General features: G+C 40.8%; 2 protein-coding genes across 3 annotated transcripts; one reads left to right on the top strand and one right to left on the bottom strand.

Moving 5' to 3' along the window:
• Nucleotides 1-699: 699 nt before the first annotated feature.
• On the top strand, nucleotides 700-6,635 carry zdhhc12b (zinc finger DHHC-type palmitoyltransferase 12b). Of its 2 annotated transcripts, none has more exons than XM_044012862.1 (5): nucleotides 700-1,107; nucleotides 1,770-1,909; nucleotides 3,046-3,138; nucleotides 4,325-4,491; nucleotides 4,566-6,635. In XM_044012862.1, exons 1-5 carry the CDS (start codon nucleotides 1,011-1,013, stop codon nucleotides 4,879-4,881), a joined length of 813 nt encoding a protein of 270 aa, XP_043868797.1. In that variant the 5' UTR covers nucleotides 700-1,010; the 3' UTR covers nucleotides 4,882-6,635. The 2 variants fall into 2 exon arrangements, with proteins under 2 accessions (XP_043868797.1, XP_043868796.1); XM_044012861.1 differs by having other exon boundaries at nucleotides 701-1,107; nucleotides 3,043-3,138.
• On the bottom strand, nucleotides 6,632-12,812 carry pkn3 (protein kinase N3). Its single transcript, XM_044012923.1, has 10 exons — nucleotides 12,790-12,812; nucleotides 9,634-9,745; nucleotides 9,234-9,325; nucleotides 8,897-9,073; nucleotides 8,409-8,471; nucleotides 8,252-8,328; nucleotides 8,026-8,168; nucleotides 7,824-7,931; nucleotides 7,653-7,733; nucleotides 6,632-7,114 (listed from the first exon to the last, which is right to left on the bottom strand). Exons 1-10 carry the CDS (start codon nucleotides 12,810-12,812, stop codon nucleotides 6,914-6,916), a joined length of 1,077 nt encoding a protein of 358 aa, XP_043868858.1. The 3' UTR covers nucleotides 6,632-6,913.
• Between the last annotated feature and the right edge of the window lie 1,185 nt (nucleotides 12,813-13,997).

A 13,997-nucleotide genomic window follows, 5' to 3' on the forward strand; every position in this document is an offset into this window, starting at 1 on the left:
ACAAATGTGTTGTTTTCCAACTTAAATCTTTAATTTCAGTTGATGAAAATATATCGAAAAGAAAACCAATTATCTCAAAATAAACGTGGTGACATAGAATGCTTGTATCGCACATATATGTTAGTTATGGAGGTCTACTTACATATATTAACTTGCTTTTATGGTTAAAAACCTCCTAATCGCTGCAAACGAGCCGATCAAAATATTTCCTCACTGACGCTCTCGTCAGACCAAAACCACACCCCCAGAATGTGGACTGTGTTGTGATTGGCCAGCCAACGAGAGCTTTCCTACTGTCCTGTGATTGGCCAGGTACCTGGAAGTGACGTAATAGATAGGCCAGCTCTCAGATACACAGCTCCCCCTCTGGCACGGTGGATGCTCTGCATCTCAGCAGCTACAACGAGCGTAGTTCTTCTTCTGCGGTGGAATATACACATGTGCCCGGAGGTGCTACGGTGGTGAGGTTTTCTGATGACATCATCAACCTACGGATGTGCCGATCCCCTTCGCAGAGCCCAGGAAAACAATAAAACCCTATTTTCTCAGCAGTGGCTGAACTGTTCGTTCTGAAACTTTAGGGTTTCATAAACGAGGCAATTACGCAGATACACACACACGCATCGTCAATTGGAGCTTCCGGTCTATGTCGCCTTTCAAATCTATCCCTTCGCGCTTTCCCTCCCTCCCTCTCAGCTTCCGTACCCTGCATTGTCACATGACCGCCGCCGGCCAATCACAGTGCAGACTGGACAGAGTCGACAGTAAAATAACAAACGCTTTAAACGGAACAGAATCACAGTTACCTGCTGTAGTAACGCTCACCAAACACCGCGACAGTCACACGTCGTGTTTTACGGCTCGTGTTTCATTCAAACGTTCGCTTGAGTCGCGCGACACTCGAGGTGACATCATCTTCTGAGCGTTAGCATTAGCGTTAGCTCAGACTAACAGCAGCAGCCGCAGCGGACGGACAGACGGACAGACTGACGCTCTAACATGCGAGGAACATGTTCAAGAATGTGTTCGGTTCCGGGTTTTTGGTGAGAACAGCTCATGTGATTCTGACATGGGTCGTCACTTTGATTCTGTTCCTCTACGACACGGGTAAGTTACGGTACTGCTCAGCTGTGTGTGTGTGTGTGTGTGTGTTTGTTTGTTTGTTTGTGTGTGTGTGTGTAGGAATGTATACTGAGTGTTATGTATGTTTGTTTTTGGATGTATGCGTTTGTGTGTGTATGTATATATTTAAATGTATGTTTGTGTGTCAAGGTATGTACATAAACTATATGTTGTCTTGTATGTGCGTTTATGTGTAATGTTTCTGTGTGTATGTGTATGTGAATGTATGGATGTTGGTGTATGTATGTGTTTGTGACATGTATGGTGGTTTGAATACATGTTTGTGTACTGTAAAAGAAATAGTACATAGCTATATGCACACACATTATTATGTAGGTGTGTGTGTGCATAGTATGTCAAATGTGTTTGTATACATGTATCATACAACATACGTATGTCTGTATGTGTCCATACATATGTATGTATGTATACATACATATGTATATTTAAATGCATGTGGGATTTTTCTATTTGCAGTTCATGTAAACATAGTCTGAGTTATTCAGGTTTCCATAGTCTTTGGTCTTAACTTCACCTGCTGTGTTGGTGTTTCTCAGTCTGTTGAATAACATATTATTGTGGGGAGATGATGATGATGATAACAGTCATGATAATAAATGACTGTGTGTGTGCGTGTGCTTATGCAGAGCTGAGGAAACAGGAGGAGACAGGTCAGCTGGTCCAGCCTGTCCTCTTCGTCTTGCTCGTGCTAGTCTCTGTCCTCCTCTACTTTGCCGTCTCTCTGATGGACCCAGGCTTCATCCTGTCTGAAGACCGCCACCTACAGGTGATCTATGGTGATGAGCAGTGTTCCCGTCATGTGACCACTCTGTAGCGTCTCCTGTCATACTTTGTTCCTGGAGGATGTGGACACATCAGACCAGTAAGACCGGAGGTTCCCAAAGTCCGGTTCAGGAACCCACAGATGGGTGACCAGAGATTTTTTTTGTGGTCCTAAAAAAATCCAGAATTTTACCAACCTTGTAGTAAAGGTTTATTTGTATATTTTTAATTTACCACAACACATTGTTTCCCAAATTAAAGTCATATTAGTAGTTTCAGATTTGGCAAAAATTGGGTTTAAAGGGATAGATCAGGATGTGGTTATATGAGGCACTTGTGCATAGTTGGTGTGTTACATACAGGTGACTGAACTCTGTGTTGATAAGCAGTAGTGGGTGGGGCTGATTTGAGCTTAGTGAAAACATGGCAGCAAAATAGAAAATTGTCATAAAAAGTTAAATAAATTATTTTTAGCAACAGCAGTGCTAAGAATATGTTTGGGGATTCATCTCACATTAAGACAGTGTTTTTCAAGAGTAAAGTGGAGTTAATGTGTCTTTGTCAACCGCTCACTCTCCTGCACCAAAGTCCATAGAGAAAATAAGTGATTTTAGCTCATAGGAGACACAGGAGCTGCTGGTCCACTGCTGCCTCTTGTGGTCAGTTTGTGTCACAGAGGGAAATCTGACTAAAGGATTTCAAATATTGAAGTCACATGATAACGCCTCTAAACTTTCTGACGGAGGCAGCAGTGGATCAACAACTCCTGTGTGTGGTGATGTAAAATCGATGATTTTCTCTATGGACTTTGGTGTTGGGCAGTGCCAGGTTTACAAAGCCACACAGACTTTCACTTTCTTGTTGATAAAAGCTATAAACAAGTTATTAAGATAGTATACACTGTAACTGATGTACACCACTCCCACTCTGCACCCAAGTCCATAAAGAAAAATAATGTTTTAACACCACAGAGCAGAGGAGTTGTTGATTCACAGCCTCCATGCCGTTCTAATGTGATATACATGACTTTAGTGTTTTGAAATCCTTTGCTCAGATTTAACCTCTTTTGGTGAATGAATAAGTCCTGAAAACAGCTGGAACTGTAATTGAAACCAGGTTTGTGTTCTTTGTTATTAGCAGTTCACACTGGGAGTGACTGAGGAGCAGCAGGACATGATCCCGCCCACCACCAAACCACTGCGACAGCGCCGCTGCGGTCACTGTCTGCTGCAGGTACGTCACCCACCACCTCCTCCTGTGGTTATTTCACACTTTTCACATTTAGAACATTTAGAACCAGTTTAGTCATCTGCAGAGATCCAATAGAACCTTTCTCGAGAGTCCATTTGAGATCTTGTTTTATCAAGATAAGACGATTATTTACACATATTATTTAGCTATATGTGACGTTTTTCTCTTTCACTGCATATAATTTCCTTTTTTATGTGTAGATAATAACTTTTCAGTCAGATAGCCCTCATCACATGATCTGTGTTTATTCTTTTGTTTTCTTTTCTCGTGTGGTTCTGTGTTGAAGTTCCGCCCTCTTGCTAAGAGCCACGCCCACTTGCAGGTCCCCCCTCCCCTCTTGCTCTTGTGATTTGAAATTAGGCAAAATTATCAATGTGCTTTAGCCAAATATTTATATTTTATTTGGATAAATGCAGAACTACTTTGCTACATATCCGACTCACCAGCGTCACTACTTCATGACTCCTGAAGGTGGCGCTTATCACAGGGTGCCGTCAATGGAAGTTAACGGTAGAATAGTCGTGAATAGAATGTGATATTATTTATGTATATATATATCTATATTTATATAGATATGTTATATATCTATATAGATATAGATATATATCTATATAGATATAGATATATATCTATAACATATATATAACATACAGTATATATGTTTGTTAAACATGAGCTGAACAGAAGAAGAAGAAGTGAGGAGGGAAACAGGAAGACGCAGAGTGAGGCTTTAACTCATCATCTTAGGGTGAAATGTGACACCGATCCCTCAGACGTATAGAATAACATCCGGCTCACACACCTATACAACCTGCAATAAACATGTGACATCACATGACATTCGGGTAAAGGGATAGTCCAGGTTCAACTGAAATCCATCAAGAAAATCAGCGTTTTTAGCTCACAGGGACACAGGAGCTGCTGTTAATTTGTGTCACTTAGTTAAATCTTAAGGGAGGATTTGAAACACAGAAGTCACAAAATAACATGTTCGAGGCAGCAGTGGATTACACTTTAGTGGATTTTACACTTTAAAAACCTCAAATAGTCACTTTAAGGCCTCGGCCTCCACCGGGAGTGAACAGACAGAAACAATTTGTTTATATTTTCATGTCAGCACTGACTTTTTTTCAATTTTTTCTAACACAATGACTTTTATTCCAAGCAGCAGCCAATGAGGTCAAAGCACTGTCAGACGTGTCAGCACTGCGTGCGTCGCTACGACCATCACTGCCCCTGGATCGAGAACTGCGTCGGCGAGAGGAACCACCGCTGGTTCGTGCTCTATCTGGCCGTGCAGCTGCTGGTGCTGCTGTGGGGGCTGCACGTTTCCTGGTCAGTATGATGTCATCAGTGGGCGGGCCAGGCGGGGTCGTCACCTCTCTCTCATCACTCGTTTGTTTCCACAGGACGGGTTTCAGCTACGCCCCCTCCTGGCAGCTGTGGCTCCGCACCAACGGCGTGCTGCTGGTGGTGGCGGCGCTGCTCGCACTGCTGTCGCTCATCGTGCTGCTCCTGGTCTGTTCGCACCTGTACCTGGTCTCGCTCAACACCACCACCTGGGAGTTCATGTCCCGCCACCGCATCTCCTACCTCAAGCACTGCGGCGCCGACGAGAACCCGTTTGACCGTGGCACCGTTCGCAACCTGTGGGGTTTCTTCTGCGTGTGGGGCACCGTGGTGTGGGAGCAGGTCTACTTCAGGGAGGGCAGCGACCAGGTGTGAAGTCACACGCACAGACTTGACAAACAATGACTGGGTGCGTTTTTTTCCCCCCTTTTCTCAGTGTTCCAGTTTTCCTTCCTCCCACCAGGGGGAGACACCAGCTCTGCATTGTTTAGACACAAATGTTCGCTGCACTTTACGATGCTAACATGTGAGGCGTGTTACGTGTTCCTAAAATCGCCGGGAACGGCTGTAGAAGAGTTGCTCCGGACGTAAAAAAAAGTCGCAATTTCCTTGGGTCCGATTTCTGATTTAAAAATATTCTGATATAGGATTCCAAGATGGCTGCCACTCGCGTCATTAGTAAAAACGCTCTTACTCCTACTTTTACTGTTAATTGCACTTCTGTCGTAGACATAGGAACTGTTCCATTTTACTACTACTACACTGTTTGTGTGAGCAAAGTACCGTGAAGTGAGTTTTTATATCGCTAACAATGGCTAACCGAAGATACGTCTGCGTCCGCAAGTTTTCCTCCCCCCTCAGATTTCTCAACTGGAACGCAGACTAAACCCCTCTCGGATGTGACGTCCACTGTTAACTTGCGCTTTCTACTGCCAGCAAACAAATGATTCATATTTGGTGAGTTGGGACCAACCGCTTGAATCAAGTGACCTTTAAAGGTTAAGCGATAGTCCACTTTCTCTTTTTACTCGCGTACAGCTACTGACACCTGGACATCAGAAGAATCGCCACGCTTTATTTTGCGGCGTCAACATATCGTGCAAATCTCTTGCTCCGTTCGTCGTACTAAAAACCTTTTAAAATTCATTATCGACAGCAAGTGGTACTGTGACAAAAATGCAGTTTATTTGTAATAAAATAAGCACTAATTTATTTCTTTTTGCCACGAAACGACAAACGAACTGGTCAAAATACGATGATTTCCCCGTGGTGCGTAAATAAGTACCAGGATCTACCGACGTAGTTGGAAGCACCAATAAAAGTTAATGAGCGCATTAACACAGGATATGATGTTTGAAAGTAAGCTGATTTTAACGTTATACTTTGTTTTCTGAATTCTCTAGTTTCGTATCTCTCCAACTACTTTTGCCCGTCCTTGTATCTGAACATGTCCAGATGTCGCAGACTCCCGATCCGTTTTCTATTAGATTAGACATTTGTCCACATCGTTCGTATCTTTAAAAAAAAATTGCCCTAAACTTCTAGAAACTGAGGCTGAAAGTTGTGTCGCATGAATGTGAAGAGATTAGATTAAACCCCTAACCTGATAAATGCACTAATATTTACTCATTATCATTGTTTGTGGACGTTTCATATCTTCTCTTTTTTTCCCCTCTTAACTGTTTGAAGTTGTTGAATATTATTCTTTTGTGATTTTTAGCGTTGACTTTGTCGTCGTTTACAGAAGTGAAACAGGGTCCAAACATCAGACGATAAAGTCTGACCAGCTATTTTATTTATTTTAAAAACTTCAAAGTTCCCTGCTCTTTACTCCAACCTTTCATTGGACGGACAGCATTTAAAGCTATTTTATACTGTAAATACTTTTTAAGCTATTTAGGGAAAAACGTCTTTATAGATTTTTTTATGTGTGCGTGTTTGAATAAATGAAGTGAAGCTGGAGAGCGACGCGTCGTTTCTGTTCCCTGTCGTGCAATAGAAACCTCGTCACAGCAATAAATGTGGTGTTAAATTAAAGTCATTTCCCCTCTGGGTTTTATGCAATAATATCATGCAAATGTTTTTTGTTTTTTACTACAACGATCAATAAATTCATGTTTGAACATCCAGCAGAGGTCACATTTATTCATTCATATTTCCTTCATGTTGTGTTTACACTTAAACAGGCTGGGTTTGATTCAACTGCGTCTATTTGTTATACGTTCATCAACATGAGACGGATATAAAAGGTTTATATAATTAAATAGAAAAAGGTAGAGTTTTGTTGCCAGCGTGAGCAGGAGACGCCACAGAGACGTCGAGGACGTGGTCCAGGGAAGAGGCAGTGTTGTCAGTTGGATGGGCGATAAATAAAAGCAGGAACTGGTACAAAGACGACGACTCGTCATCATCTCATGAAGGAGAAGTCAAAGTCAGCAAAGATCTCCTGTTGCTCGGCGGTGAGGACGCACGGTGTCCGTGGCAACGTGAGCACCGGCTTCAGGCGGGTGAACTCCTCGTCAAAGTTGCTGACATCCTGCGGCGCCTTGATGGCGGGCAGGAACGGCGGCTTCAGCTTCTTGGCCAGCAGAGCGTCCCAGTTCATCCCCTGTCGAGGCAACAGGAGAAGGAGGCAAAATAGTGTTAAAAGGCTCAGTAAAACTAAAGATTTTAGCCTCTTATTCTACTCAGTGTAAGTCTAGGATATTTTAAGAATATGTTCACTGCTTGATTTCATCTTGAAATAGTGTTTTCCAACAGGAAAGTGAGGTTTGAGTGACTTTGTAAACTCCTGCACCAAAGTCCATAGAGAAAATCAGTGTTTTTAGCTCACAGGGACACAGGAGCTGCTGGTCCACTGCTGCCTCGTGTGGTCAGTTTGTGTCACTGTGGTAAATCTGACCGAAGTATTTCAACCACTGAAGTCACAAAATGACTCGTTTAAACTCGGTGATGGAGGCAGCAGGGAATCAACAACTCCTGTGTGCTGAGATGTAAAATCACAGATTTTCTCTATGGACTTTGGTGCTGGGAGAGTGAGCGGCTTACAAACCGATACAAGCTTCAGTTTCCTGTTGGAAAAGGCTGTTTTACATCAAGATAAAGTGGTGAACAACTTTTCTACAGTTTCTGTTAAAGTTCGTCACCTGGAAGAACTTCTGTCTCTTGATTCCCGTGGCGTCCTCCTCCCCGCCTCCGAGCCTCGTCTCCGGATTCTTCTGCAGCAGCTGGAGAACAACGACAAAGAGACGGAAGTGAGCGAGCGAGCGTAACCCTCGCGACGTGAAGAGCTGAGGAACATCGGGGAGGAGACTCACCTTCTGAATGAGAGACACGGACTGAGGAGAAAGGAAGCGAGGGAAGCGCACGTCGTCGTTGACGATGCTGTCGAACACCTCTTCTTCATCTTCACCCGGGAAAGGCGACTGAGAACAGAGAGAGTTATGGACTCCATGTTAGAAGAACATCTCACTCTGTGACTTGTGAAGGAGGCGGAGCCTGGCCTGAGATCACACTGACCTCCCCCACCATCATCTCATAGACGAGGACGCCGAACCCCCACCAGTCCACGCTGCGCGTGTAGTTGTTGTCCGTCAGAACCTCGGGAGCCAGAAACTCCGGCGTGCCACAGAACGTGGAGGTGCGATCGCCGTGGTCCATACCTGCAGAACCGCAGGTAAGACTTCAGCCTCACACACGACAATGTTCTCACCGCGACGTCACAGGAATTAAAAAAGGTTTTTACCTTCTTTACACAAACCAAAGTCTGCGATCCTGACGTAACCGTCCGCGTCCATCAGCAGGTTATCCAGCTTCAGATCCCTGATGAACACAAACACACCGCGTGATGTCACGCACACTTCAAACAACAGTCATGATGACGACAGAAGAAGACGACGCACCTGTACACGATGCGGTTCTGGTGGAGGAACTCCAGACCCAGCAACACACACGACGAGTAAAACCTGAGGACAGAGAGACGTTAGGACAATACCCTGTGTGTCAGGGTTCCCACACCTTGGTTGACATAAAATTCAAGGACTTTCCAGGACCCGTTCCCTCAAATTCAAGGACTGAATGGCACAGCTTAGGAGGGGAGGACAACTTGTTATTTTCATTTCCCAGGCATCACGTCGCCATTTATGCTCTCTTGCTTAACTTTACTCGCTCGTTGTTCTGTGAGGAATCTCACGTCAACGGCGGACAGAGAGACAGTGGACAGTGTCCCCAACACAAGTGTCCTATTTAGCCCTCAGTCTACATACATCAAGCAAGTATCAACTTCTTTCATGCACAAAATTCAAGCACTTTCAAGGACCCATGTCTATCTTTCACAATCTTTCAAGGATTTCAAGGACCCATGGGACCCCCGCTGTGTGTGTGCACTCACAACGTCTGCTTCTCGGTGAAGATGCTGGTGTGAATGTGCGTCATGAGGTCTCCTCCCGGAGAGTACGCCATCACGAAGCACACGTGGTCCGCGGTCTGGAAGCAGCCGTGCAGGTTCACCAGGAAGGGATGACGCGAGGCGTTGATCACTTCAAAGATCCTGCGCTCACACATGAGGCTGAGACGCGGCAGCAAAAGTCAGGATTAGATAAAAACACACACTCACAATGAGATGATTCTCCAAAAGATGTATATCCGACCTACAACGCTCAAGACCAAAACTTAAGGTGAGGTGATTTCAGTTTGACTTGATAGATTTATAGAAGCCGTTTTCTCACCTGTCGACTTCGTCTCGTGTCACGATGTCTCCTTTCTTCAGAGCTTTGATGGCAAACAGTTTACCCGACTTCTTATATTCGGCCAGCAGCACCTGAAATGAGTGACTATCATTTAATAACAAGAACACTAGTAGTAAAATATGTTTAAGTCTATAACTATCTTCAGAAAGATGCAGAGACACTTAAATACCTCCCTAAAACTGACACATTTTATTCAGGATTTGTCTGTTTCACTTAACGCAGTCACTATGTAACACTCTAAACTGAACTGTCCCTTTAAAGTTATTTGTCTTATACATTTCACAGACATGTGGACAGGAAGTAAAGGAGGAAGAGACTGGTGGATGATGTCACAGTTTCTTGTTCAGGTGTTAAAAAGGTCAACAGGTCACGACAGTACCTTTCCAAAGTGACCTCTGCCCAGCACTGAAATACATCTGAAGTCTTCTATCGTCAGAACTTCATCTCTGAAAACAGCACAAAGATTTGCAGTCAACAACAATTCTGACGCACTTTATCTTAAATAACTTTTGTGTGACATTTTGGACGTCTTGGTATACTGTGACCTTTTTTGACACGTTTTGGACGTCTTAGTATTCTATGACTTTTTGACACATTTTGGACGTCTTAGTATTCTATGACTTTTTGACACACTTTGGACGTGTTAGTATACTGTGACCTTTTTTGACACGTTTTGGACGTCTTACCATACTATGACTTTGACACATTTTGGACGTCTTGGTATTCTATGACTTTTTTTAATCACATTTTGGACGTCTTAGTATTCTATGACTTATTGACACATTTTGGACGTGTTAGTATTCTATGACTTTTTGACACATTTTGAACGTCTTACCATACTATGACTTTGACACATTTTGGACGTCTTAGTATTCTATGACTTTTTTGACCCATTTTGGATGTGTTAGTATACTGTGACCTTTTTTGACACGTTTTGGACGTCTTAGTATTCTATGACTTTTTGACACATTTTGGACGTCTTAGTATTCTATGACTTTTTGACACACTTTGGACGTGTTAGTATACTGTGACCTTTACGTGCGCTTTGGACGCTCTTACCATACTATGACTTTGACACATTTTGGACGCCTTGGTATTCTATGACTTTTAATCACATTTTGGACGCTCTTAGTATTCTATGACTTATTGAATAACATTTTGACGCCTCGGTATTCCATGACTTTTGACACATTTTGACGTGTTAGTATTCTATGACTTTTTGACACATTTTGAACGCCTTACCATACTATGACTTTGACACATTTTGACGCCTTAGTATTTATGACTTTTTAATCACATTTTGGACGCTCTTTTAGTATTCTATGACTTTTTTTGACATTATTTTGACACATTTTTGGATGTGTTAGTATATCATGACTTTTTGACACGTTTTGGAGTTCGGTATTCCTGGTATGACTTTTGACACATTTTGGACGCCTTGGTATTTTATGACTTTGACACATTTGGACGCCTTGGTATTCTATGACTTTTTGACCCATTTTGACGCCTTGGTATTCTATGACTTTTTGGACACAGTTTGACGTCTCTTAGTATTCTATGACTTTTTGACACATTTTGAACGTCTTAGTATTCTGACTTTTTTTATCACATTTTGGACATCTTAGTATTCTATGACTTTTTGACCCATTTTGGACATCTTGGTATTTTATGACTTTTTGACACATTTTGGACGCTCTTGGTATTTTATGACTTTTGATACATTTTGGACGCTCTTAGTATTCTATGACTTATTGACCCATTTTGGACGTCTTGGTATTCTATGACTTTTGACACATTTGGACGCCTTAGTATTTATGACTTTTTTGACACATTTTGGAACGTCTTAGTATTCTGACTTTTTTATCACATTTTGGACATCTATATCTCTATGACTTTTGACACATTTTGACGCCTTGGTATTTTATGACTTTTGACACATTTGGACGCTTTGTATTTTGTATGACTTTTGACACATTTTTGGGACGCCTTAGTATTCTATGACTTATTGACCCATTTTGATGCCTTTCCTTGGTATTTCTATGACTTTTGACACATTTTGACACATTTTGATGTGTTAGTATACTGTGACCTTTTTGACACGTTGGACGCTTTTAGTATTCTATGATTTTTGACACATTTTGCCTTGGTATTCTATGACTTTTTTGACCCATTTTGGACGTCTTGGTATTCTATGACTTTTTTGACACATTTTGGATGTGTTAGTATATGACCTTTTTGACACGCTTTGACGCCTTAGTATTCTATGACTTTTGACACATTTGAATCTTAGTATTCTGACTTTTTTTATCACATTTTGGACATCTTGGTATTCTATGACTTTTTTGACAAATTTTGACACATTTTGGATGTGTTAGTATACTGTGACCTTTTTTGACACGTTTTGGACGTCTTAGTATTCTATGACTTTTGACACATTTTGGGACGCCTTGGTATTCTATGACTTTTGACCCATTTTGGACGTCTTGGTATTCTATGACTTTTTTGACACATTTTGGATGTGTTAGTATACTGACCTTTTTGACACGCTTTTGACGTGCCTTATATTCTATGACTTTTGGACACATTTTGGACGCTCTTATATTCTAGTATGACTTTTTGACACATTTTGAACGTCTTAGTATTCTGACTTTTTTTATCACATTTTGGACATCTTAGTATTCTAGTACCCTGGCACATTTTGACGTTTTAGTATTTTATGACTTTTGACACATTTTGGACGTTTGGCATTTTATGACTTATTGACCCATTTTGACGCTCTTGGTATTCTATGACTTTTGACACATTTTGACACATTTTCATGTGTTAGTATATGACCTTGACACATTTGGACGCCTTGGTATTCTATGACTTTTTGACACATTTTGACACATTTTGATGTGTTATATATGTGACCTTTTTGACACATTTTGACGTTCTTGGTATTCTATGACTTTTTGACACATTTTGGACGCGTCTTAGGTATTCTATGACTTTTTGACACACTTTGGACGAAAGTAGCATTGTGACCTTTTTGACACGCTTTTGGATCGCCTTTTACCATACTATGACTTTGACACATTTTGACGCAAGTCTTGGTATTCTATGACTTTTAATCACATTTTGGACGCTCTTAGTATTCTATGACTTATTGAGACATTTTGGATTGGACTATGACTTTTTGGACATTTTGGACGTATAGTATTCTATGACTTTGACACATTTTGAGCGTCTTACCATACTATGACTTTGACACATTTTGGACGATCTACTTTGACACATTTTGGATCGTCTTAGTATTCTATGACTTTTTGACCCATTTTTGGATGTATAAAGTTAGTATACTGTGAATCTTTTTGACATCGCTTTTGGACGCTCTTAGTATTCTATTACTTTTCACACAATTTTTGACGCCTTAGTATTCTATGACTTTTGACACACTTTGGACGTGTTATATACTGACCTTTTTGACACGCTTTGGACGCAGTTAGTATTCTATGACTTTTGACACACTTTGACGCAGTTAGTATACTGTGACCTTTTTGACACATTTTTGGACATCTTGGTATTCCATGACTTTTGACACATTTTGGACGGTTAGTATTCTATGACTTTTTACACGCTTTTGACGCTCTTAGTATTCTATGACTTTGACACATTTTGGACGCGCCTTGGTATTCTATTACTTTTTGACACATTTTTGGATGTGTTAGTATACCAGACCTTTTTGACACATTTTGGACGCCTCCTTATTCTATGACTTTTTGACACATTTTGGACGTCTTAGTATTCTATGACTTTTTGACACATTTTGGACGTCTTGGTTTTTCTATGACTTTTTGACACATTTCTGACGTCTTGGTATTCTCTGACTTTTTTGACACATTTTGGACATCTTACTACACTTTAACTTTTTTATCTCACTTTGGACGTCTTAGTATTCTATGACTTTTTTGACACATTTTGGATGTCTTACTACACTGATTTTCTTAATCACATTTTGGATGCCAAACATTTGACAAAAAATTCAATTCAATTCAAAGGTCAATATGTCCTCCAAAATGTGACCAAAAAGTCATACTTTAGTATGTCATCCAAAATGTGACCGAAAAGTCATACTTTGTATGTTGTCCAAAATTTGACAAAAATGTCATACTTTACTATGTCGTCTAAAATTTGACAAAAATGTCATACTTTACTATGTCATCCAAAATTTGACCAAAAAGTCATACTTTAGTATGTCGTCCAAATTTTGACAAAAAAGTCATACTTTAGTATGTGGTCTAAAATGAGGCAAAAAAGTTTGACAAAAAAGTCATGGGTTAGTATGTCATCAAACATGACAAAAAAATCGACCAAAATTTGACAAGTCATATTCAGTATGTTGTCCAAAATTTGACAAAAAAAAGTCATACCTTAGTATGTCGTCCAAAATGTCACAAAAAGTCATACTTTAGTATGTCTTCCAAAATGTCACAAAAAGTCATACTTTAGTATGTTGTCCAAAATGTCACTAAAAAGTCATACTATAGAATGTTTTCCAAAATGAGACAAAAAATTTGACAAAGTCATACTTTAGTATGTGGCCGAAATGAGAAAAAAGTCATACTTTGATACGTGGTCGAAAATTAGAAAAAAGTCATACTTTGATACGTGGTCGAAAATTAGAAAAAAGTCATACTTTAGTACTATACTATGACTTTTTTGACCGATTTTGGACGACATACTATACTATGACTTTTTTGA

Source organism: Solea senegalensis, linkage group LG21, assembly GCF_019176455.1.
Source record: "Solea senegalensis isolate Sse05_10M linkage group LG21, IFAPA_SoseM_1, whole genome shotgun sequence".
In the NCBI taxonomy this organism is placed as follows: Eukaryota; Metazoa; Chordata; class Actinopteri; order Pleuronectiformes; family Soleidae; genus Solea; species Solea senegalensis.